Source organism: Chelonia mydas, chromosome 1 (assembly GCF_015237465.2).
Source record: "Chelonia mydas isolate rCheMyd1 chromosome 1, rCheMyd1.pri.v2, whole genome shotgun sequence".
In the NCBI taxonomy this organism is placed as follows: Eukaryota; Metazoa; Chordata; order Testudines; family Cheloniidae; genus Chelonia; species Chelonia mydas.
The window spans coordinates 287,973,790-288,000,764 of record NC_057849.1 but is presented as its reverse complement, the minus strand read 5'-3'; the positions used below and the strand labels follow the sequence as shown (position 1 = coordinate 288,000,764).

Here is a 26,975-nt window from a genome sequence, read left to right as displayed (position 1 = left end):
TTGGAATTTCTGGGTGATTTCAATTACCCGCTCCCTCTCATCCCAAACTTGGTGAGTGGGAGTGAGTAGATAATCTGATTTGATGAATTGGTTCTGAAGGTGAAGTTTTATTTTTTATTCCCTTAGAAAAATCAGTGTCCAGCTGAACACTATGGGTATGTCTATACTGCAGTGTAAGCCCCAGGATTAGCATAACTCTAGTTAACTGATCCTGGGTTTGTTAAACTAGGGCTGGAACATCTCGTTTCTAACCCCGGGTTAGGAATTGACATACCCTGGGTCCCAACTGGAACTACAGCTTCTATGTTGCATTATGTGCGCCTGAGTCCAGCCACCCATATCTCAGACTTCCTAGTGGCCAAAATGTGGCCACTCCAGCCTTTGTTTGTGGTGCACTGGGGGAAAACTTGACTGTCCAGAAGACAAAGAAAGTCAGATTGTGGGATATTTTGGGGGGACTTGCAGAGTAGAAGTCCAGCAGGGATGTGTCTACACTGCAAAGCAATAAGGTTTGAAGCCTAGTCTGGGCTTGACTTGGGCTCAGACCCTCCACCTCCGTGGGGTTTTAGGACCCTGGGTCTGAGCTTTGGATTACCATGATTGGTGTGTAGACAGAAGGGTGGTTAGGCTTGAGCCCAAATGCAAACCCTGGGCTTACATTGCAGTGTAGATATTCACACTGTCTCATAGGGTTTTATTTTTTCTTACTGCTTTATTTTAGTAGCTTCTGAGAGCTAGTGATGGAGTAATATTGGGGAAAATCGGAAGATTATCTTATTGAAGCCTTTATCCAAAGATAAATCAGGATTTGCTAGAATGAAGCTGGTCCTCAGAACACTACCTTATTCAGTTTTTTGGTTCTTCTGTCTTTTCTCCCGTTCTTTTCCTGCTCCCCCGGGAAAAAAAAAACCCTCTAAGAATTGTCAGTTGCTGTATGTGCAAATTTAAAACATGTTTTAGAACAGGAAATTATTAAGTTATTTAAAAATTGCATGTATAGTATGTGTAATCATACAGTTTCACCTCAGCATATATGTGTTAAACTTCCTGCAGCCACTTCTGTGGTGAAGTGCTGTAGCTATTTAACAATGCCAAGAAACACTAGCCTTTTTCAGCTAGGAACTGAATAACTCTGTCCATCTGAAACTGATCCATATTCTCATTCATACCAATAACAATTTGGATAAAAACTGTCATTAGCTGACAGTGTGTGTGTTTCTCTCACACGCACGCCTCCATAGAGAAACGGAGTTAGTCAAGAGACTTAAAGATCAGTTGAACTAATGGATGTGGTCTAAACCATGTCAATACAGCAAAAAGAAAAACTATTGTGTATAATTGTACTCTCTGCAAGGTTAAATGCTTCTTAAAAGAACTATTCAGACACATGGATTTTACATAGACCCATTACACTCGGATGCCTTTTATCTGTCATTAAACAAAGAATTAGAATGAATATAGATTTCATTCAAGAATCTTAAAAGTATATAGGATAAACTAAACCAGAGATTAAGGAGGCAAAGTATATATATGCCTTTGATATTTATATGTAAGGTTAAGATTTTGTCATGGTTATTTTTAGTAAAAGTCAGGGACAGGTCACAAGCAATAAACAAAAATTAATGGAAGCCCGTGACCTGTCCCTGATTTTTTACGAAGAATAACTGACAAAATGGGGATGAGGTGGAGGGAATAAGAGCCCAAGCCCTGCTGTGGGATGGGGGAGGTGGGTTCAGCACCTGCTGCAGCTGACCGCTCCGGGGTCCTTCCACTGCCCATGGCAGCTTGGAGCTACATGGGAGCCCCTGTCGCTGACCGCTCCAGCCCCACTGCCCCAGGGCTGAAATGGAAAATGTCACAGAATCCGTCACCTACGTGACATAATCGTAGCCTTACGTATATGTAGTATACTCACTTTGTCCAATGTATTTGTCTTCACAATATTCCTGTGAGGTTTTGAGATGCTATTATCTCCATTTTATAGATGGGGCACTTCCTCTTTTGACAAGAGAGGTGATTAGCAATGTTCAAATAACCAGGTCCACATTAGTGAGCCATTTGATAGCTTTAGAAGTGATGGGGCAGCAAGAGATTAAGTGCCTTGCCCAAAGTTACATAGGAAGTCTGTGGAAGAACAATAGACCCTGGGATTCCTGAGTCCCAGACTGGTACCCTAATCGTTCTTTGTGTCGGTCCTTCAGTCACCAAATCAACAAGCCCATTGAAAGGTGCAGTAGCTTGGAATCATCTCAGCTAAAGGAAACCTGTTGCTAGATTATAGTTTTTCTCTTTATTCTTTCCTTTTCTGATAGGTACTAGTGATAGAACAAAAAAATGAAGATGGAACATGGCCACGAGGTCCTTCGACTCCTAAGTATGTGATAAAACAAATTGCTGCTTGCTACACTGTGGTTTAATTTCTGTGTGTATTTTATCGTGTCTCTTTTTGGTTTTAAGAAAAAGTTAGTTTTTGAAGGCGGTATGTTATTTTTTTTAAGTTAGTATGCTAAATGTCTCTGAATATAACATATACGCTACTGTGCACTTGTAAAATGTTCTTCAGAAACTGATGTGTAACTGATGTTTTCATATATAGCACAATTTTGTTTACTTCAAACTGATTTACTTAATTGTGTGGTTTATATTATAGAAAAATCTTGCATTTAAGAGTGGTGTAAAACTTGTATTATTTTAGACTTGTGTTTCATTCTTAAAGCACAGTATTTCTAATAGGAGAATCTGTGTAAATGTGGGTTGTATCAATATTTTTCTTACATGAAGGCCGGAAATCCTCTATTTGTCTACAAAGAAATTCATACTGTGTGGAGAATAGTCTTGTGAAGTACTTTCCACATTTTTTTTCTAGGAGAGTATAATATTAGTTTTTTTTTTTTTTTTTCAATTATCAACCACAGCTTGGCGATGCCAAGCAAGTAGATCTTGTGTCTTGATTGGGAAATTGTAATGTCCATTTTGCAAGGCTGACATATGATAACATGATTAACACAGGACAGAGATCTTAGTTTACCGGCTATGTGTTACTTGTATACGTTAGTACTTTCTAGAGGCATGATGGCAAAATTTTATCTCAAAATATTCTTTCTAGACAACTGATATTCTAAATCCAAGATTAAAACTGCATATTGCTACGTGTGTTCCAATCCAGAGTGCATATGGTAGAATACTGCAGTACAGTACATTCTGTGTTCTGTATTATCTACCTGAGTAGGGTCGTTCACTATTTTGTGTTTGATCGTGCATTTAAGGTGATTTTTTTTTATTGTGTAGAATTTTTCTTACAATGGACTTCTATCTAGAGCTGGCTGAAAATTTTCTGATTGAGTAGTTTTTGCACCAGAAAATGCTGATTTGACACAATTGAAATACTTCTCTGGAACATATTGATTTTCTTCAAAATTTTCCCCCAAATTATTGAAGTACTTTGTTTTGACTTTATCATTTTGACTTTCATATAAATGTAATTTATAATCAAAACAAAGTGATTTGACTTTGTTGGAAATGAAACATTTTGACTTTTCATTCTGATTTGGGATAAAAGGAAATTTTCTAATGTCATTTTCTTATGAAATGGAAATTCCAATTTTTTTCCAGCTCTACTTACTTTCTTGTTTTAGAATACCAGCTCTATTTTGTCTGATACATTATCAAATTCTTCAGTCTGTGATATGCTACCATAACATATCTGTAACTGACCAGCAAGTTATCTGGCTCCAATATTTCGGACAGATAAGAGAGTGAAAACAAAAGGAATGTAGAAGGCAGTTCTGCCTATGATGCTCTCACCAGGATTCAGGAAATTCCAGATTTCATCTCCAACAGCACTCTAATTTGGTAACAACTTCATGGCACTCTTCTTGTATTAAATCTGTAAAAAAAAAAAAAAAAATGAGAATATGGTATAATTTGGCTTCAGCCTCAAAATCTTCAACCAATGTCCAAACCAAAGAAGTAGGCCATATATTTTATTAATGCATTAACATAAGTAATGTATTAGCTTCTAATGCAATGGTCTCCACCCTTTTTAAGCCCAAAATCACTTTTTGAATCTAAGGGCAACTCAGGATCTGCCCCACCCCTTCCCCAAAGCCCTGCCCTGCTTACTCCAATCCCACCACCCCCGGTTGCTCGCTCTCCTCCACCCTCGCTCACTTTCACCGGGCTGGAGCAGGGGGTTGGGGATTTGGGAGGGGGTGCAGACTCTGGGCTGGGGCCGAGGAGTTTGCAGTGTGAGGGGGGCTCTGGGCTGAACCTGGGGCAGGAGGTTGGGGTGCAGGAGGGGGCTGTGCGCTGGGGCAGAGTGTGGGGGTGCAGGAAGGGGCAGGTGTTGGGGTGCAGGAAGGTGCTGGCTCTGGAAAGGAGCTCAGGGCTGGGGCCTGGGGTGCAGGAGGGAGTATGGGGTGCTGGCTCCAGGAGGCGGCTTAGGGTGTGGCCTCCCGCTGGGCAGCACTTACCTCCAGTGGCTCCTGGTTGGCAGCGGGCACAGCGAGGCTAAGGCAGGCTCCCTGCCCACCCCGCCCCCACACCACTCCCAGAAGAGGCCAATGCGCCCCTGCAGCCCATCGGGTGGGGAGGGCGCAGGGGGCACGTGGTCCACCACTGCCCCTCTCTGCAAGCACCGCCCCCACAGCTCTTCTGGCCGATGGGAGCTGCAGCAATGATGCTTGCAGGCAGGAGCAGCACACGTGGAGGGAGACCCCTGCCTCAGGGCCGCAGGGCTGTGCTTCCAGGAGCGGTGTGGGCCCAGGGTAGCCTTAGCGGCAGCCACACTACACTGCCACCGGAGATCGCAATCGACTGGGTGATCCTGTAGGATTGATCGCGATCGACTGGTTGGTGACCACTGTTCCAATGCATTGAAATCTTGTTTTCATTTGTGAAATAACAGGTATGCTAATGATCTTAGTATGTGGTAGATTTTTTTCCACATTACATATTTAACAAAGTACAGTGGCATTGGTGGTGATTGTTCTAGGCGCTTCACATCTGGAAAGCGGGAGTATTGTAGTTTAAGATTGTGGTGGATTTGTAAAGATATTGGAAAACTTGAATCTTGTCTTCCTTTATTATGCTGGTCTCCAGCCAGTTTTATTCCATCACGTTCATTAGCCGCCCTTTCAATCTCTTGATGTATAGGAAATGTCCTATAGTAGAACTGCAAATAGAGAATAATTTTTTCTTTACCTTGACAATTGGTTCTTAAGTGTGTCTTCCAGGAAAGATGCTCTTTGAGTTCCTTATGTTTGTTTTGATATTCTAAGTTCATATTTATATATAAATCCAATATTGCTTAAGAAAATGTGTAGGAGACTTTTTATGTAATATCATAACTTTATCTCCTCTTTTCATCTGAAAGACTTAAGAGATTCTTCCACATTTTGGTTTCTTTTCCAGCTGTCTTTTTATAGGAATTTGTGTGTACATGTTCACCAATGGCAAGGATGAAATGAGGCACTCCTACCATGGTAATGAACATAGTGTAAAGGCCTATATTCTTTCTCAGGCAAATAGGTGGGAGCTGGCTGCAGAATATAATAGGAGGTTTTTGTTGGTTTAAATATTGCTTATTGGTGTTTTAAACAGATGCAGTGGAACGGAACTGAATTTTTTAAACTTTCCCACTGAACAGCATATTCAGGCTGGTAGTACAGCAGGAGCTGGGAAGAGAGCACAATTACCTTTTCTGTTACCCATGATTTCCCCTCCCCAGTGTGGTACTCTGCCTCCCTCTAGTGATAGCTAGACCACATGTAGAGGTAGGTGAGCCTGTTAAAACCTTGAGCACACCTTTCAGAAATCAGAGGAGAGGGGCAAATAAATGACCCCTCACAGCAATATGCAGGGAATAAGGAGCTTGGTGTGCTACTAGGGATTTGCATCAGTAATTTCCTCTGTCAGCTCTTACCTTCAGCTCTACTTTCAAAATGAGATTTGGCAGCAAGGGGCATCTCTGCAGAAGAGAGAGAGCCTCAGGGTATTAACCGTTCTGTGGATTACTAGTTGCTTACTGGGGTGGGAGAGATTATTCATGGAGCAACCTAATCCTAACATAGGTCTTCAGTCCCTGTGGTACTTCGGCTATTGCTCACCTACCTCCTTCCATTCAGGAAGCGGTGGCCTACCTGTAGAATACTCCCTTCAAATCTGGATTCTCATAGGGCAAATTGGCCCATAAGTAAGGAGAGTATCAGTCATCTGAGTACTTGTGGCATCTTAGAGACTAACAAATTTATTAGAGCATAAGCTTTTGTGAGCTACAGCTTACTTCATCGGATGCATACAGTGGAAAATATAGTGGGGAGATTTTATATATACAGAGAACATGAAACAATGGGTGTTACAATACAGACTGTAACAAGAGTGATCAGGAAAGGTGAGCTATTACCAGCAGGAGAGTGGGGGGTGGAAAAAACCTTTTGTAGTGATGGTCAAGGTGGGCCATTTCCAGCACTTTACAAGAACAGTAGGAGGAGAAATAAACAAGGGGAAATAGTTTTACTTTGTGTAGTGACCCATCCACTCCCAGTCTCTATTCAAGCCTAAGTTAATTGTATCCAGTTTGCAAATTAATTCCAATTCAGCAGTCTCTCGTTGGAGTCTGTTTTTGAAGTTTTTGTGTTGAAGAATTGCCACTTTTAGGTCTGTAATCGAGTGACCAAAGAGGCTGAAGTGTTCCCCGACTAGTTTTTGAATGTTATAATTCTTGACGTCTGATTTGTGCCCATTTATTCTTTTACGTAGAGCTTGTCCATTTTGACCAATGTACATGGCAGAGGGGCACTGCTGGCACATGATGGCATATATCACATTGGTAGATGCGCAGGTGAACAAGCCTCTGATAGTGTGGCTGATGTGATTAGGCCCTATGATGGTGTCCCCTGAATAGATATGTGGGCACAGTTGGCAACAGGCTTTGTTGCAAGGATGGTTCCTGGGTTAGTGGTTCTGTTGTGTGGTATGTGGTTGCTGGTGAGTATTTGCTTCAGGTTGGGGGGCTGTCTGTAAGCAAGGACTGGTCTGTCTCCCAAAATCTGTGAGAGTGATGGGTCGTCCTTCAGGATAGGTTGTAGATCCTTGATGATGTGTTGGAGAGGTTTTAGTTGGGGGCTGAAGGTGATGGCTAGTGGCGTTCTGTTATTTTCTTCGTTGGGCCTGTCCTTTAGTAGGTAACTTCTGGGTACTCTTCTGGCTCTGTCAGTCTGTTTCTTCACTTCAGCCAGGTGGGTATTGTAGTTGTAAGAATGCTTGATAGAGATCTTGTAGGTGTTTGTCTCTGAGGGGTTGGAGCAAATGCGGTTGTATTGTAGAGCTTGGCTGTAGACAATGGATCGTGTGGTGTGATCTGGATGAAAGCTGGAGGCATGTAGGTAAGCATAGTGGTCAGTAGGTTTCCGGTATAGGGTGGTGTTTATGTGACCATCGCTTATTAGCACCGTAGTGTCCAGGAAGTGGATCTCATGTGTGGACTGGTCCAGGCTGAGGTTGATGGGATGGAAATTGTTGAAATCATGGTGGAATTCCTCAAGAGCTTCTTTTCCATGGGTCCAGATAGAAAGTGCTGGAATTGGCTCACCTTGATTATCACTACAAAAGATAGTCCGTCCGTCTCTCCCCAACCTCCCCCCTCCCCCGCCCCCTGCTCTCCTGCTGGTAATAGCTCACCTTCTCTGATCACTTTTGTTACAGTCTGTATGGTAACACCCATTGTTTCATGTTTTCTGTGTATATAAAATCTCCCCACTATATTTTCCACTGTATGCATCCAATGAAGCGAGCTGTAGCTCACTAAAGCTTATGCTTTAATAAATTTGTTAGTCTCTAAGGTGCAACAAGCACTCCTTTTCTTTTTACAGATACAGACTAACACGGCTGCTACTCTGAAACCAGTCATCTGAGTGTCTCTTACTTTGCAAATTAACAGGATATTTTGAATTTGCAAATGTAAGATCCCAGAAGAAATAATTATAACGAATTTTACGTAGATTATACATATAAGGAGGGAATCTGGAATATCTGAAACATCACTGTTGAGTAATAGGCACCACAGTGGGACATCAGACATGACAGTACATCTGTTTCTATATAAAACTGTTTCTGTATAACCTGTGCTACAAGACATGGAGAGTGAAAATGTAAGGACTAAGGTGTAAAAAGGTCACAAAATACCAAATAACCAATCATCATGAGGCATTTAATTTTTTTTAATAGACTGAATCTCTTAATAGGAATCTATTGAAATTTAGCTGTGCAACATATTAAAATACAATTAGGTAAATATACAGAAAAGATAGTTGTTAGAACCTCCTGCCATCCAGGAACTTTATTTTGTTGTAATTTTAGAAGGTTTTCAGTGTTTGGTATTTTCTTGAGGACACCTTAATTTATCAGTAGTAAACATTACATTCTGTAGATCCATTCATTCTGTCAGTAGTTTTCTTTCCAGATTTTCAGATCCGTTTTTGGCATTTAAAATAACATGATTCCATCATTGCTATATCTTGATACGTAGCCAGAAGAAAAAATGTTACACACTTCCTTCTGTCCTTAATCATAGCTTAGAAATTGAGAATATATATCTACAAAATTATCATAAAAATGCCTTTTTTATATTATGCCCCCTCTTCCCCACAATATGCAGATATATTGTTGATTTAAGATTTTTGGGTACTTTATATGCTCAGATGACTAATTTGTCTTGAGTTTTTTTGAGGATTTAGACATATATGTACAAATAGTCTGAAGTTTTTGCTCCTTTTGTGGATCATACCATAAGCATTTTCTTGTCCCATTTGTATATGATCACTTCTTTTTTACAAAAATATATTTTATATATAGGGCTCAAAGTCTGCAGAGTAGCCCTTTTTTGTCAGAATATTGTTACAGCCTTTATTCAGTTCACTTTTTGTCTTCTGAGTTAGTTTTCTATCTGATTTTGAAGCAAAATATTTTATTTATAATAAAAAAACTATTTAAAATTTTCATTTTTGCAGAGAAATATCTTTAAAAAAAATTTAACATCCTTGGATATGCCAGTTTCTGAGATTTTCTGGTAGAGTAGAATCATGCTTATTTTTTTCTAAATTTATCTGTTGCAGTGAAAGGTGATACATCACCCAGGATGTCCCCTCTCCAGCAAACCTTGTCCTATACAGATAGCTCTGCAAAGTATTTTTGTCTGATCTGTTTGTGTCAATTCAAAGGTTGTTACAATTTTGGAAAGCATGTTTATGTGCCTCTGTTCAAGTCCAATGAATGTTTTAAAGGTTATCGTTACAGAATGCTATCGATCTTTGGTTAGAGACCAAATACATTTTTAAACTAGGAGAAGATAAACATCCATTTGTTCTTTTAGTCTAGCATGTTAAAACTCTCTTACTTTTAGACTTTTTCCCTCAACTGTTAAAATGTTTTTGAGTTTTCACTTTGTTAAAGTAGTATCTCTTCTGGGGGAGCGGGTTTAAATTACATAAAATCGTGTTGTGACTATTAGCATTTTTATTCTTCAAAGATAATTAATTAAAAGATTTGGTCATTTTTATAAACGTTTAGTAATTTTATTCAGTAATAAAATATTTGAAGTATATTGGTCCTTGAAATCAGGAGATGGATTTTTACTTAGATACCCGTATTTAAAGGGACTAGATTTTCAAGCTCTTTTAGAAACCTAGCCCCTTCATTCTGAAAATCTGGCTCCAATTGTTGGTGATGAGTACTTTTGAAAATATCACCCAAAGCCTTTTTGGAAGATAAGAAAAAGACTAATTATTAGATCTAATTGAAAACCAGCAAAAAACCCCAACAGACTATTCTGTTTTAAAAATTTTTGGCTAGCTCTAATTGTTTTATCTGTCTTTCATAATTCCTGAGGATATGTTCGTTTTTAAATCCAGAGTGGTTTTTATCTCCAGTATACTCCATACTTCCAGTAGAATATATTCAGATACAGGATCATATTATCTGTGCATACGCGAAACAAGTGAAAGTCTTTTCTAACTTGGATGCTCTTGATTTTTTTCCCCCCCATTTAATCTGAATTTGAGCCCAGTGGTTCAAGGTCCATAGTAAAGAAAATTAGAGGAAGCGGGCATCCTTGACTTTTGCCCATCCCATCCTAAAACTTGTTGGTTTGTTTTTTCCCTTGTGCACTATCAAAGTAGCCGTAGGGCTAGTGTGCATATTTCCTTTAGCCAATGTAGAAAGTTACCTCAAAATGCCATTATCTCTATTGTCTTATAAGACTAATGCAGTTTTGACTGTCAAAAGTTTTAATTGCATCCAGTGATGAGATGATCCAGGAAAGTGCTTCTGACTGAAAGGAATATAATAAGCTAAAGCTTTATAAATATTATTCAGAAGTTATCTACCCTTAAATTCATTTTGATCTCTCTTAATTACTTTGGTATTACTGTTGCCAGTCTCAAGGCTGAAGCCACTTTTAGGACTTTAAATTGTATATTCAGCCAGGAATTTAGAGCATGTTTACCTTCTTCTATCCTTCTTGATGGATTAACTCTTTATCAAACATAGTGAGTGTGACACCTCCCTTTTCTAAAATTTTAAACTTTTGTCAAAATTGTAATTTACAGGAATAGCTCTAGTCAATATTCAAAAGTATTTTCTCCTTTATAAAAATCACTTGCAAAAACGTACAGACAAATTATACATACTAATTAAGCAGACATTTCAACCATCCAAGAACTGCTTGCTTTACTTTTCTATCTTTTGATTTTAACCTCCATATTACACTGGGAGTGACTAAATATTCCTCCAAGCTGAAGTGGTTTGTATGGCAGTATAAATCTATTACAATATGTCTGAGACAACATAAGAGTATCAGTTTTCCTTCCTTTACTTATACTACTATAATTAGCTGTGTCAAATTATAGGAATTCACTTAACATCTTGCACAGAATTCCTACTGTAATATCTTAAATAGAACGCTTTTTCACTCTGCATCCCTTGTTTTGAGAGTCAGAATATTGGGAAGCGAATTAATAGTTTTATGCTGTGACCATATAAAACTGCCAAACATTTATTGTTCTAAAATATACCTTTGGAGAATATATCACTAGGGAAATGTCTCACTGAAGCAAATAGACCTTACTTTTGGCTAACATGCTGGGGATGTTACACTAATGTAAGGCTTCAAACAAAGGTTATCCAGATACCAGTGTATTTAATTTTGTTAACCTTCACTTTCCCCTGCCAGCTCCATACAAAAATCTGAGGCATGTTAAGAGTATGTGTACACGAGGCTTTTTTTAACCTCAAGTTAATACCTTTGTGACTTGTCTTTACTAGGAAAAAAGGTGATAATTTTTAACACGTTAATTAACATTTTAACTAATAGGTTAAAACTGTATAGCTTTCCTCATATTGGTGTTTGGTGCTTTGTGCTTCTGATGAAGTTCACAGACAGATGCTAGACTGACATCTATGCCCTTGATAAGTTGCCTCTTGCAATTCCCTACCTGTATCTAGTATAAGCTGTTTTCCTCAAAAGTATATGTGCAGATCAATACCTAGTGTGAGTGCTCCCCCCTTTTTTTTTGGTACCGAATTGAGTGCACTGGGTGCTATAGACTCTTACTTCTGGGGGAATTCTGCGCCATTGGGCAATGCAGAATTTTGCAGAAATTAGTGTTGTGTGTGCAGAATTTCCTTTTTTCCCCTCTCAGAAATGGGCTGCAGAGATGTTGGCTGCCACTAGGGGCTGCTGGACCTGGCAGAGCCCAGCTCGCAAATAGAAGACAAGGCCGGGGGAAGGAGGAGGGAACTGGAGGGTTCCCAGCACCTCAATTCCCAGCATGCCCTGAAGGAAGGAGGAGGCAGCAGTGGTATGCAGGAAACTCCATGCAAGCGCGGGACCCAGCATCAGGCTGTTTCTTCCTCTGGATCCCTGCCCTCTGGGGGGATTGGGGGTGTGAGTGTCTGGGCTGAGGGGGGGCGCTGCATCTGGTCTCTGGGAGGAGGGGATGTGAGTGTCTGAGCTGAGGAGGGGCTGGCGGTTGGGCTATGGGTGGAGGGGGTGTGAGTGTCTGTCGCTGGGTCAGGCCGTGGCTGGGCTCTGAGGGGTGAGGTGGAGGCGCTGCTGGTCTGTGGGGGGGGAAGGGGTGTGACTGTCTGGGCTCTCATAGCAGTTTCTTTTACTCTCTCTTCTCCTGGGGAAATTTCGTGTGTCTGTATTGTTACAGACATACTTGCTGACAGGTATTTTGAAATAAATTACCAAAATAATTGAAACTGGTGTGATTATATAGTATTATTTTGACAAATAACATTTGCAGAATTTTGCAGATTTTTAACATCTTGTGCGCAGAATTTTTAATTTTGGGGGGCAGATTTTCCCCCGGTTTATATAGATTTAGTCTGGAATTACAAGATAAGAGGATGTTGCTTTGCCATCTCTCTCTGCCTGTCATGTTTGATAATTCGAGACTCTACCTATTGAATCCTACTGATGTTCTATCTAACTTTAGCAGCCAGAGTTTCAAATGAGGTTCATCTGTGGTTGAAGACCATGGTTTAAAGATAAACACAAAGAAAACGGAAGCCATGCAAATAGGGAATGTGGAAGAAGAGCTATCGTTTGAAGTTTCAAGAGAGAAGCTGAAGCAGGAGAAAGAACTTTGTATACTTGGGAAGTACACTTAGTGCCATCAGAGGGAGATCTGGAGAACTGAAAATAAGAAAACAATGTGCACGGATGACAGTGAAAAAGATGACAGGAATACTGCGGGACAGATAGTTAAGTAACAAACTGAAAGGAAAAGTGTATACTGCATGTGTCTGTCCCTGCCTACTCAATGGTTTTGAAATGGTGAGTCTTACGGAGATGGGGAAAAAAAAGAAGATGCAGGTAGTAGAAAACAATATTCTGAGTAGAATGGCAGGCAAGCAGAGGGTAGATGAGTGTGCATGAAAGAAATCAGGGAGAAGATGAATTGGCTGGAAAGTGCACATTTTGAGGTGGGCTGGACATGTGATAAGAATGAGAGAAGAACAATCAGCAAAGAAAGCATGGAAGGAAGAGTACAGCAAAAAAGGACAGAAGATCGAAGATACAATGGAAAGTCAGTGGAAGATACAATGGTAAGAGAAGTTTGAAGGTAAAAGGACTGGAACTCCAACACCTATGGATTCGTGCCATGAACAGGAAGACATGGTGAAGAATCCTGGGCACTTCAGACCCCATGTAAATGGGAAAAGGAGTCAAGAAGTGAAGTTAAGGAATTTTCAACAAATAATAGCACAGGGATGAATATTAGGAAAGTTTGTAAATATTAAGAATACCAGAAAATATTTTAAAATGGATAAAAAAGAAACGGGAACAGTCTGGTGCTCCTGGAGTGTTAAGGGACTAAAACACTAAACATGTAAAAATGGTACTTTCTGCTTTTGAAAAAGCAGAAGGTAGTAGTGGCAATGCTTCAATAAACTAACTCAAAACAAAAGAAGAAATAAAACTTAAAAGGGAATGGGCCTCTCATGTACATGGAATGTCTTACGGTCCCTGAAACAAAGGGTGTTTATACTACTAAGTAAGCAAGTGCAAGGGAATGTGAAAGTATCAAAACCGATCCAGAGGACAGGTGAGTTTTGGTGCAGGGATGTGTAGAGGGTTACAATATGTAACATCTGTGCCCCAAATGAGGATAGCTCATTGGTTAATATTTTAGGAATGATTACAACAGTTCAGAATTAATGGGTAATAGCTGCAGATGACTTTAACTGTTTTCTTCACCTCATGTCAGGTAGATTACCAGTTAGGTGAGAAACGCCCTGTAAAAAAGCTCAAATACTGGAGTCAACATATAAAGAATAGGACATGATAGATATCTGAGGTTCCTACCCTCTAATGGGAAGGACTTCACTTTTACTCTGAAATTGCCAAAATATATAAAAATTAGATCTATCCTAGTATAGCAAAAGTTTTTACATGAAATTTTCAGTGTTAGAATTGCATTAAATTGTATCTCGCATCATGCATCTATCTTCATGAAAATGAAGTCTACTTCAGGAATAAGAGACAGAAGTTTGAGATTTAGTAATATATTGTTAAAAGACAAAGGCTTTATGAATAATATAGAAAACCATATTGATTATTATATTTTAAGATAATCCCTTATAGGAAATATTCCCAGAAACTAGTTGGGGGCGGCCTTTAAAGCAGTAATGAGGGGATGTATTATCTCATGTAATTGTCATGGTGGCAAAAAAGACAAAAGAACAGGTAGACTTAGAAATAAATTTACAGTTTGAAGAAGCAATATTATTTGACTGTTAACGCAGACTTGCTTCAAGAGATTGTTTTTCGCCCCCCATCAGTGCTTCTAATGCTTTTTTGTTATCAAAGGTTTTTTTTAAAGGGGAAACAAATCTAGCAAATTACAAGCCAGACTGATTTCCTACAGAAAACCTGGAACAACCGTACCCTTTGTTAAGGACAAAAGTGGAATACTCCAAAAAACAAAGGGATTAACAAAATAACAGAATATTTCAGAAAGATCTATACTAGCAAATATGTAAAAATGGAAGAATTAAGAACTAGTATATTGCAGGGTTTTAAAAGGCCCAGGCTTTCATATCATGAGTAGTAGATGGCCCAACAACCCAATCTCATTACTAAAATCAGAGAAAAGTCCTGCAGCAGATGGATCCACTCTGAATTCTATAAAATGTTTAAAAACACAGGTATCTCCATTGTTAGCTAATGTATTTCAGCCTTCTTGGGTAACAGAATGCTTAATAAATAACTTCTATCAAACATACAGTTTTGATACCTAAACCATATAAGGATTTATCAGATCCAGCATCATATAGGCTCATCTCTTTAATAAATATAGATAGTAAGATTTAAACTAAACTATTAGCATCCAGATTAGAGACAATAATGCCTAAATTAGTGCACCAAAAGCCAAGCTGGCTTTCTAAAAGGAAGAAGCTCCTTAACATAAAAAAACTCCTACCTATGCTACAGGATTCTAAGAGCGATAATAAAAACAACTGCACTTTTAGCTATGGATGCAGAAGAGACTTTTGACTTAGTAGAATGCCCATTTTTATTTAGAACACTTTGGGGAACACTTTAATCCACTTCTGAAAGTAATCTACAAAAATCCTAAAGCATGTATTTGGGGAAATGTCTCAAAGACTGAGCTGATACTGTTATACAGAGGAATAAGAAAAGGGTGCTCCTTATAACCCTTACTAATTTGGTTTAATTATCAAACCATTAGTGAAAAATATCAGACACTGAAGAAATTCAGAGAATAAGTGTATTAGGAATAGAAAACAAAGTTTCATTTTATGCTAATGACCTTATGCTTTTTATACAAGATCTAAATAAAAGTTGGCCGATTATTACAAGAAATAATTGAAGCCTTTCGTCTACATCCTGATTCCTGACCAGACTACTCTGAAACAGAGATACTGTGCCTCTGCATCAAAATATACTGATAAATTTATAAATGCCCACTGAAGATAGTGGATAATACATTAATGCCTAAGTATCTTATTTTAACACCTAAAGTGGGGAGCTGTTTAAATTAAATATTGAGGCATTCATGAAAATTATTTACAATGATCTAGAAAGGAGGGCATTATTACCTGGTTGCATAGTTGAATTCATATACTTAAAATGAATAACCTGCCATATCCTTTTTCCGTGATTCCCTTTACACCTCCCAAAAAGTCTTCAAGAAATTTTAAAAAGTTATTCAAATACTTGTGAGATCAAATCAAAAACCAAGAATCAAAATGGAATAGCTGGAATGTCCAGTTGAGATGAGAGGCCCGGCACTACCAGACTTGAAGAGAGATTATACGGTGGCACAAATTAGACCAGTATTGGAATGAATTGCTAATAGAGCGAATCCATCATGGATACAGATAGAGCAGAAACTGGTGAAGCTGATTTTGTTATAAAATTGTGTGCTAATTCATATCCCAAAATTCCAGCACCCATGAAATATCACCCGATACTTAAAAGTGCACTTAGCTGGGTGTATGTGAGGCACTTGACCAGACCAAGAAAAGCAGAACTCTGTACTATCAATAATAATAAAAAAAAAAGGGGGGGCTTTCAAATCCAGGCTGATTAAGAGTTTTTTAGTTGTTGGGGTAAATCTCTTTCTGATTAGTGGAAGAATTTTATTTAGTGATGGACAGCCCTTAAAACAAACACATGTAGCTGCTACACTAGAAATACTGAAATCATTGAGTGGCTTTGATATAGACACTGTAATCCTATACTTATAGGATAGTCACGAAGATTATACATGGAGTATAATAAATTTAATTCCCCCTTCCCTTCTTAGCTTCTCTGTCTTCCTGTTCTTTTGAGACTGCTTTCCCGCACTCCCCCAGAAGACAGAAAGCTAATATGAATGGTTATGTATACATACTCTGTGTGCGTGCGCGCATGCACTATAAGCCTGTGTTTAAATAATTTTGAAAAAGGAAATGTTAATGATTAACAAAATATGTTAAATATACAATATTCTGCTTAATATTGTTAATTCAGTATTGAGACATGTAACTGTGTCAAAACAATGTAACTGTAATGTCTTTTTGTTAAGGACCCAAAATATGAATGAATAAAATATCCTCCCCTCCGCCGCAAAAAAGTATAAGCAAGCTGTCCTTGTTCTTACTGTTTTCCCTAGTGAGGAGACCAATTGCCAGGCAAAACCCAAAAAGTCAGTAAGCTCTAAATAGCTACTTGGGATAATCTTTTAAAATGATGTCTGAAACAGAGTCTATAGGTTCCTTCCCCACTCTGAACTCTAGGATACAGATGTGGGGACCTGCATGAAAACCGCCTAAGCTTATTTTTACCAGCTTAGGTTAAAACTTCCCCAAGGTACAAACTATTTTACCTTTTGCCCTTGGACTTTTTTGCTGCCACCACCAAGCGTCTAACAAATATATAATCGGGAAAGAGCCCGCCTGGAAACGTCTCCCTCTCCCCCTCCCCCCCCCCCAAATCCTCCCCAAACCATACACCCCCTTTCCTGGGGGAAGGCTTGATAAAAATCCTCACCAATTTGCATAGGTGAACACAGACGCAAACCTTTGGATCTTAAGAACAATGAAAAAACAATCAGGTTCTTAAAAGAAAAATTTTAATAGAAGAAAAAGTAAAAAGAATCACCTCTGTAAAATCAGGATGGTAAATACCTTACAGGGTAATCAGATTCAAAACATAGAGAATCCCTCTAGGCTAAACCTTAAATTACAAAAAGACACAAAAACAGGAATATCCATTCCATTCAGCACAGCTTATTTTCTCAGCCATTTAAAGAAATCATAATCTAACGCATATCTAGCTAGATTATTTACTTAGTTCTAAGACTCCATTCCTGTTCTGTTCCTGGCAAAAGCATCACACAGACAGAGAGAGAGTTTTTGTTTCTCCCTCCCCCAGCTTTTGAAAGTATCTTGTCTCCTCATTGGTCATGTTGGTCAGGTGCCAGCGAGGTTATCCTAGCTTCTTAACCCTTTACAGGTGAAAGGGTTTTTCCTCTGGCCAGGAGGGATTTTAAAGGTTTTACCCTTCCCTTTATATTTATGACAGACACAGAATCTATAAGCTCTAAAATCCTATCCTAAATCATGTTCAATACTTTTAAGGAGACCAGTGGCTTACAACAAATTCAGTGAGTTGGGAAGCTCCAGAACTTAATTCAAATTAGAAATAGCTGTTTAGCCAGTTAACTGACCAAACGTTCATATGACTTTGAATGCATATTATTTGATCAGACAAAGTCAAATGATAAAATTAAATAGAACACGTTGTTTAAAATGAAAGTAACACTATCCAGTATCCAATTTATTTTAATCATTATTGTCATCTTAAGAATACAGAACTAATCAGTATTTAATATTCAGAGCTACTTTCCAGCTCAAATAATAAACAGATATCACAGACATGAGGCTGATGTAGGTAAGGACAATATGATTTCCTTTTGTTGTTGAAATGAATAGCATTTTCTTTTCTAAAATAAAGATTATAATGCCATCCATTTCACATTGCTCAGTATGTTCTTGAATATATCCATAGTAAATATTTCATTCTGTAACAGCTAAAGTTTCACAATTCAGTTGAGTATGAATAAAGTTTAATAATTGGTTTTCTGTTCTTATATCAGAGAATTGCTGCATTGACTTAAATAGTAAACTACCTTGACTGTTGTCAGATATCTTTTAAGGGAGTTGCTATTATAATGTTTTACAGAAAATGTGAATGTTACTATAGCACATTAAAAGATGCCCTGATTTAAAACCAAAGCAACTTCCTTCTTTTCTTTTTCTCAATCCCCTACTTATCGCTGCAGGGTCTAAATGCATATTCTTTAGTCAAACATTTACAAACATATGCTTGAAAACAAGCAGCCAAAATTTATTGTGTGCCATATTTTCAAATGACTGCACTATGTAGAAAATGCCTTTAATGTTGGAATCTATATTATAGTTAAAATGGGGGAGTTGAGTTTTTGTACCACTGTCATCCTTAACGTATTTTGTCACAGCAAATGTTTGACATGCTTACTGTATTTGTTAGTAGACCTGTTTTACCATTCCTACAGGACCTTTTATTTTAAAAAGTGAAAATTAAAAATAAGAATGACCTGTGAACACTCTTATCTGTTACCTTAAGATTGATGGTTTTTTACTTTCCATTGTTTGTTTGATACTCTTTTTGAAAAGTGAAAATGAAATCATTCTCCAGTTATTGTTTTACAGTGTTTGTGGAAAAAGTAGTTTATGTATTGAATGCTGTAAGTGCCATGACTGCCTTCTGTTTTTCTTAGTACCCAAGCTTATCAGTGTCAGCAAGAATGTATACAGCTCTAAGAATGTTTTAGCTAGCTGCCTGCCGTAGAGCAGTAAGACTGACTTACTAAGGTGTCATATTAAGCTGTCACATTATTTCATAGCAAATGCGTATTTTTATACAGATATTTAGAATATGGACAACATTTCCCATCTAAATATAAAAACTTTCTGATTGCTACCTTATTTAGAATCAAAATTTACTTATTCTATTTATCTTTGGGGGGAAATGCCTGGTTAATAGTAAAACTGAGTGGGGTTACTTTGACTATTTGGTAAATATTAGCTGTAACACATTGCTTCTCTTTATTAAAAACAAAATAGTATTTATATGGTCAAATGTCATACACATTACAATTTTTTGTTTGAAAATTTAATTAGAAAATAAACAACTTAATTGTTCCAGCTCACTTTGTCTTTAAGTTCCCTGTAAAATACTTGATCTCAGGAAAATGGAGTGTAAACAGTTTCACTTTTTTGATTTAACTTGAGCTTAAATGGTCAATGAGAAGATGACTTCATAATATTTTATAACTTTCCTGTACATGTAATCTGTGTATTTATTTATTGCTTTTTATGGTGGTAATGTCAGTTTTCACAATGGAGAGAGGTAAATAGTGGGGTCTCCCAAAGATCTGTACTGAAATCTGTGCTGTTTAACATATTCATAAATTATCTGGAAAAGGGGTGAAGTGGCAAAATGTGAAGAGGATACAAAATTATTCAAAATAGTTAAATCCAAAGCAGCTGTGAATAATTACAAAGGAATCTCACTACACTGGGAGACTGGTGACAAAATGGCAGATAGTATTCAGTGTTGATCAGGGCAGAAAAATGCACACTGGAAAACAATCCAACTGTACATACAAAATGATAGGGTCTAAATTAACTATTATCACTCAAGAAAGAGATCTTGGCGTTATCATGGATAGTTCTCTGAAAATATCTGCTCAATGTGCTGCAGCAGTCAAAAAAGCAAACAATCTTAGGAACCATTAGGTAAGGGATAGATAATAAAACCAAAAATATTATAATGCTGCTGTATAAATTCATGTTAGGCCCCCACCTTGAATGCTGTGTGCAGTTCTGGTCACCTTATCTCAAAAAAGATGTATTAGAATTGGAAAAGGTACAGAGAAGGGCAATGAAAATGATTAGAGATAAGGTATAGTTTCCATATGAGGAGAGATTAAAAAGACTGGGACTGTTCAGATTAAAAAAGAGATGACTAAGGGAGATATGAGAGAGGTCTGTAAAATCATGAACAGTATGGAGAAAGTGAATAAGGAAGTGTTATTTATTCCTTCACATAACACATGACCAGAGGTTGCCCAATGGAATTAATTGTCCGCAGTTTTAAAACAAACATAAGGAAGAACTTCCCGTGGCAACAAGTTCCACAGGTTGACTGTGCATTGTGTGATGTTGTGAAGGCCAAAAGTCTAAGTGGGTTCAAAAAAGAATTGGACCTATCCTCCATGAACTTATCTATCAATGGCTATTAGCCAAGATGGTCAGGGACATAATCCCAGGCTCCAGGTGTCCGTTAGCATCTGACTACAGGAATTTGGTACTGGACAACTCAGAATTGACCTGTTCTGTTCATTCGTTCTGATACCTCTGTCACTGGCTTCTGTCAAACAGGGTTCTGGGCTGGATGGACCATTGGTCGGACCCAGCATGGCTGTTCTTATGGTCCAAGGAAGAGAGGGTGATTTAAATTATAACCTAGGAAGAATACATAATATCAAGTTTCAGAGGGGTAGCCGTGTTAGTCTGGATCTGTAAAAGCGGCAAAGAGTCCTGTGGCACCTTATAGACTAACAGACGTATTGGAGCATAAGCTTTCGTGGGTATTCACCCACAAAAGCTTATGCTCCAATACGTCTGTTAGTCGATAAGGTATAATAATACCAGAAGGCCAAAGGGATTTTCACAATCAAAGTAATTTTCTTTTCCCAGTGGCCATATCTTATGCTTTTATTGCTTGGAAGCACTAGGATTTAGTTGTTTGTTAAATATTTTTAAATAAGTGTCAGATCTCACATGGAGAGTTCTCGGAACAGAATCTATATCTGCTGTGAGCCATTTTGTTTTTGACAGCACAGAACATGTGAACATGTAATATTTGTTACTTCTTCTGCCTGACTTTTGCATGCCATAGTACTAAACAGTCTTAGGTCACCTGGGGGCCAGTTCAGTCAGTTAGGGTTTTTCCATATTTTTCAGTGTTTTTTGTGTTGGGCCTATATGCTTAACTAAGGAAAAACAGCAAGATTATGCTGTATATTAATTACATGTAATTGTTACAACTCAAGGGGTCTCCTTTATTGAAAACATTCAACAACTCCAAATTTAGAGTTTTTAAAAGGATGCATAGTTTAGATAATGTGCAAAGACTATAATGCTCTGATTTGACTTGGCGTTGAGTATACATGAAGTATTTCCTAATGTGTTGCGTCTCCAATAATTTCTGCTAATGTCCATTAGTCATTTAAAAGAGAAGCTCTTAAAAAGTGGTATAATGTTGCTTTTAAGTGGCTGAATTTACACTAATTTGGGAATACTTATCTTTTAAAAACATGTATTCTTGTTTTAGTTACAAATGACACTTTCATATCTCATCTCAAGCCATTTTAAAATTTAGAAATTAATAAAGCCTGCAAAAGGTTTAATGTTTCAATTTTTGGAAGAAAAATGCATCTGCTTTATTTTGTTGCCTTCGAAAAGGCTGATAAACTTTTTGGCATTCTTTTTCTGTAGGAGAGTTTTGGCTTACTTTAGTAACTTTTGTGATATGCGGTGCGATATGAAAGTTTGACATGGAATGTTATGAAATAATCCATTTTAATTTTAAGAAGATGCATTTTGAAGCTGGGAACCATTGTCCTGAATATTTAGTGCTCTGCTCATAAGAACTTTATTTTTTCATACTTATTTACATACATTGTTCATCTGTTAGTTTTTTCTTTTTCATGATTAATTTTAATACCTCAGCATTTTTATCTAATTTAACATTTTCATATTTTTAAAGGTCCCCAGGTGCATCCAATTTTTCAACTTTACCAAAGATCTCTCCATCTCTATCAAATAATTATAACAACATCAACAACAGAAAGTAAGCAACATATCTTAAGAACTTTTTTATTTAATTGAAATCTCCCAAATATGATTTGGAAAATGACCTTGTTTTTTCCCTTTTTAAGTTAGGGAATTAGTTTTGTTTTGACAGTGCTCAGGTTGTAATTCCTTTATTATTGGTCAGTACTTCTTAGTGCAGGTGCATGATATCAAGAAGTGAAACTCTGTTAAAGATGCTTGTGTGACTATATATATATATTGTTCAACAGATAAGAGACTAAAAAGAACATTGAGCGCCGCAAGAAAGCGTCTTAAGACTTTCTTTAGAGTTTATCATGTGAAATACATTTTTAAAAATGTATTGCTGTAAATGAGAGAAACTAATAAATTAAAGGAAATTTAAAGTGAAGGGAGGCAGTTGTCCGCCGCGCACCCCCCCCCTTCCCCCCCCCAAATCTCTGTGGATTGTATTAGAGTGGACAACAACGCACACTGGTTTGAGACCATTGCAATATGAAGACATAACGGTCAGGTGAGACTGATTTATAGTCCTTGAGTTAACATTGATAGTCTGTCTACCTACTGTTGTGCCTTGGTGTTAGAAATCTGAGATCATTGTGTGAAAAGGATTGTTGTGTTTCGATATTGTAACAATAGATGCTCAGTGAAAAGACAGACTTTTTATCTGTCTTTAAAATTTATTTGCTTTTGTTAGTTTTACATTTCAAATTTCAACTTCCATACATTTTGTTTAGAAACTGGTATATTTAATATGACAAAATTCTAAAAGAAGAGCTTTCGCTGTCAAGCGGCCGCCTTAGTCTCTAATCCCTTCATTGTAAAGTATGTAGACTGTAAAAAGCCAGGAGTTAAATGGAAATTTCATTTCACTGCTTTCTACAGCCTTACCCAGTAGTAAAACAGCTTTCAAATGCCTGAAGCCAGAAGGCACCTATCTTGAAGACAAACTGAAGAGGCTTATTAAATCTTGCCATTCAGACTTAATTTAAAATATTTTTTCCAAATGTGTGTGCTATGAATAAGTGTTAACTTAAATATTAACTTAATTTCTTAAAGGTAACATTAAATATTTTATACAACATCTTCCAGTTTAAATTCTGCATTTTTGAGAAGTAATTTTTCATATGGAGTAAAGTGTCACTTGTGCTTCTACTGATTGTGAGTAACCTCATCTCTCACTGTTTAACAGTGAGAGTGCACGTACTTAACTGCAGTCTGTTGTTCTGTGAGTGAATATTTGTAGTATTTGCCAAGAAAAAGTTTGCCTTTTATGGGTGTATGTAGAGTACATAATGATGGATCTGAGCTTCAAGTAGAAAAATAATAGCTCCTCCTCCTCCATTGTTTGAAAATCAGGATTATAATACCTAAAGCAACAAACTAACAAGTCACTATTTCCTGTGGGATATCCCATTTTAAATCCAACTTATGCATTTTCAGTTTCATATCATCACCATAGAAGGGTTGTAGGTTGTATTTTAAAAGACACTTATAGAGCCTGTTTCTAGTGCTTGCAACTTTCTACAACAATTTTCCCCAGGCTGATATTATTCATATTTGTTTGAAGCCACAATGTGAATTTTGTGGGAACTTTGGGTAAAATTCTGTTCAAGTGTTTAGTTTTCTGAACTTTTCTGAGGCTTTTCATATGGAAAACAAAGTAAAATGAATAACTCAAACTGCTTATTTTAGAACTTCAGACATTCCACGGAATTGGTCCTCAGTGTGATACACAATAGACATATTTAAAATTTGATTTAGAAATTAAAGTGTCCCACGTGTTTGAAAATATGGGTACAAACCTTTTTGAGTAACCAGGTATCCATAACTATTTCTGGAGAGCTGTGTATTGAAATAAAAACGGTTTTCTTTTATTCATTTACATAAATGCATATTTATTTCAGTAGGCAATCAGAATATTGCACATATGAAAATATCTGCTCAATGTGCAGCAGCACTCAAAAAAGCTAACAGAATGGGCAATCGGAACATTGCACATTTGCACGACACACATAGTACAGTTCACAAAGAATCAGATTTTCAGTGTGAATTTATTCAGGTTTTTTTTTCCCAAACCAAGTAAACTCCTTGGGGAAAAATACTTATTAATGCAATGATATGGTTAAATTTAATTGAACAGAAATCATAAAGTTAGTTATTTTCACAAAAACAGAAAATATTCCGAAATGTATATATCATAAAGAAAAGCATTTATCAGTATACCCAGTAATATAAAATATATATTTTAAGATCAATTAATTACTAACTGAGCCATATCTCTTACTATCCCGACTTTTGTATCTGTAACATTAAATTAATAGCTTTGTAGCGTCAGATGTAAATTGTAATATTTGACTGTACTGCATGTAATTGTATTATACTGTTAAGGGCTGAGATCAGCGTGTGTGCACCTCCCCATTTTCCCTTGCGGCCTCCAAATGTCGTTTTCCCTGAGGAAACTCTCCTTCTGCCCAGTTGTGCAGCTGGCTGCTGCATTTGGAGCAAACACACATTTCAGGGTCTCTTGCACGGCTGTCAGGTGCTTTGGAGGACTGTAGAAATTGCAGGATTCTATGGTGCTTCTGCAGGTCCAAGTACGTATTAGTTGCCCTGGCTCAAAAGAAATCACCGAAATTTGCTTTGAAGATGGCAGAAGCTAATGAGTAACAAAAAGGGAGAAGAAAATAAAAAAGAGACAATCAGTATTGACTGAAAGAGTCATGTCATTAGCTTTTGGCACCAAAACTTGACCAACTTACATGGCTAGTCATAATAAACAATTTTAGCTGCAATAAGATTGTTTGACCATAGAGGGATGTAATTTACAAGGCAAAAATTCAACATGTGTTAGTCTGTTTTAGAAACCTGTGTAGTTGAGAAAGTGTTCTGATAGATACTAGAGCCTCAATTCTGCAAATATTTAAGCGTGTTTAACTTTTCATAACTTTTCATTTCCATTGAGTAGTCAATAGAAATAATTATGCACATAAGTCTTCGTAGGACCAACGCCTTAATTTGTAAATTAGTGTATTTACCATTAGCCTGAGCTTTAACCATGCAAATGATAGAATATTATACTAAGGATCCCCAGTAGTTAATCTTTGGTATACTTTTCAATTTATTGATCCTCTTGAAATGATAGCATTATAGGAGGATTGTCATATTATACTCTAGTGGTGATTTTAAAAGGATGGAAATGGCTAAATTTAGGTCTTAATTTTTATAATTTTAAGTTGTAATGTGAAATTGTGAATATATGTTTCATGTGTTGCTTAGTGTCAGGTACTTTTGAAATATGTTCGAGTTCCTTGAAAAATAGGAGTAAGAGAATAGATAACTAGGAGGTGTAGGATATGAAGCTTTTCACTTGTGAGAACTGCTTCAGATCTAGCCAAGAAAGTCCTCTCCAGCTAGTCAGTTGTTTCCTATCACTACCTCTTCTCCTTGTGCTGTCACCTTGATGTGGTGGAGAAGCTTGCATATACTTAAGATCCTAAGAGAGATGCTGTCTGGAGTCCTGTACTCCTGGTAGGGTCACCCAGGGCAGTAAGGTGAGATTGCGGTAAGATTGTACTGTAGTTGCACACTCAAAGGAGGATCTTCAAACAGACTTTAATTGCTTCTCTGAAGCTTAGCAAAGCCTAGGGCTAACTCTGAACATCGGCAAAAAAAAACTTCTCCACCAGACAGTCCCCGGTCAATCACCAGACCCAACAAGGAAGATCTGTATCGACAAAGAAGAACTGGAAAACATAGAATACTTTGCCTGTCTTGGCAGCCATCTGTCACAGAGGGCAGACAGAGATGTCGAAATTCAGCACAGAATTCGCAGTGCCAACTTTACCTTTGGCAGACCGTCTCGATGGGTGTTCAACAATCACAACATCAGAACACATACTAAACTGTTAGTTTACAAAGCGGTGGTAATCCCAACTCTCCAAGGCTGTGAGACTTGGGTGACCTACAGAAAACACCTGAAAAACCTGGACTGTCAGCACCAGCACTTTCTATGGAAGATCCTCAACATAAAGTGGGAGTATCATCGCATTAATGTCAGTGTCCTCACTGAGGCCAACATCTTCAGTGTTGAGGCCCTGGTTATCCAACACCAGCTGAGGTGGAGCGGGCACTGTGTGCGCATGCCTGATGTATAACTGCTGTATGCCCAGCTCTCCAAAGGAGAAAGAAACGATGAGGCCAAAAGAAATGCTTTAAAGATACCCTCAAGATAAACATCAAGAGAAATGGCATTGACACCGCACAGTGGGAGACAGCAGCCCAGGATAGGGATAACTGGCAAAGACTTGGCAGAAAGGGAATGTCCACTTTGGAGGAAAATCACCTTCCCTGGTCGCAGAAAAATGCCAGTAAAGGAAAGACAACAGTCACACAGCAATTTCGGCCCAACCCTATCTTCCAACACCACCTCCAATGTCTGCCAATGAGCCTGTGTCTCAAGAATCAGACTCTTCAGTCACCAAAGGACCCGTGAAAAATAAAACCTGTGAAAGAGATCATCCTCGACCTCGAGGGGTCGTCGATGATGATCACTTCCTACTTGTCAGGCGTCTACAAGGTGCTGGTACTTTTGTTCAAAATCTCAGCAGACATATCAAAGAGACAATGGGTGTAGAAACTGAAGTGTTTTACCCATAGAAATGGTTTGTTCAAGTTAAAATTAGATACATAAGAGAATGGTATTGAGAAGATGCTTGTTGAAAGCTTAAACAGAAATGTGGAGCTGACTTTGCTGTTAATCCTGCTTTAGGCTTAGGGTATACTCCAGTCTTTTTGCTATTCTGATACTAAAACCTGAAAAGGAGAGATGTCCTTACAATCCTGGCTGAGCTTCCCCTTGTGGGTGCTTATCATGCTGCTGTAATAGGCCCAACGGTTCGATCCCGGAGTCTAGTCACTATTTCAAGCTCAGAGCTTCCAGATACACTCTCAAGTGCGCGCGCGCACACACACACACACACACACACACACCCTTAGCGCTGGGACTCTTCAGTGTAACT

General features: G+C 37.9%; 1 protein-coding gene across 3 annotated transcripts in view; it reads left to right on the top strand.

Annotated features, from left to right (window-relative positions):
- USP15 (ubiquitin specific peptidase 15) overlaps positions 1-26,975 on the top strand; it is a 132,996-nt gene that overhangs the window by 56,660 nt on the left and 49,361 nt on the right. For 2 of the 3 annotated variants that reach the window (XM_037887602.2, XM_037887615.1), the window contains 2 exons: positions 2,313-2,374; positions 21,890-21,973. In XM_037887602.2, the coding sequence (XP_037743530.1) occupies positions 2,313-2,374; positions 21,890-21,973 (146 nt within the window). The remainder of the gene's footprint in view (positions 1-2,312; positions 2,375-21,889; positions 21,974-26,975) is intronic. The other variant, XM_037887609.2, reaches the window with a different exon arrangement.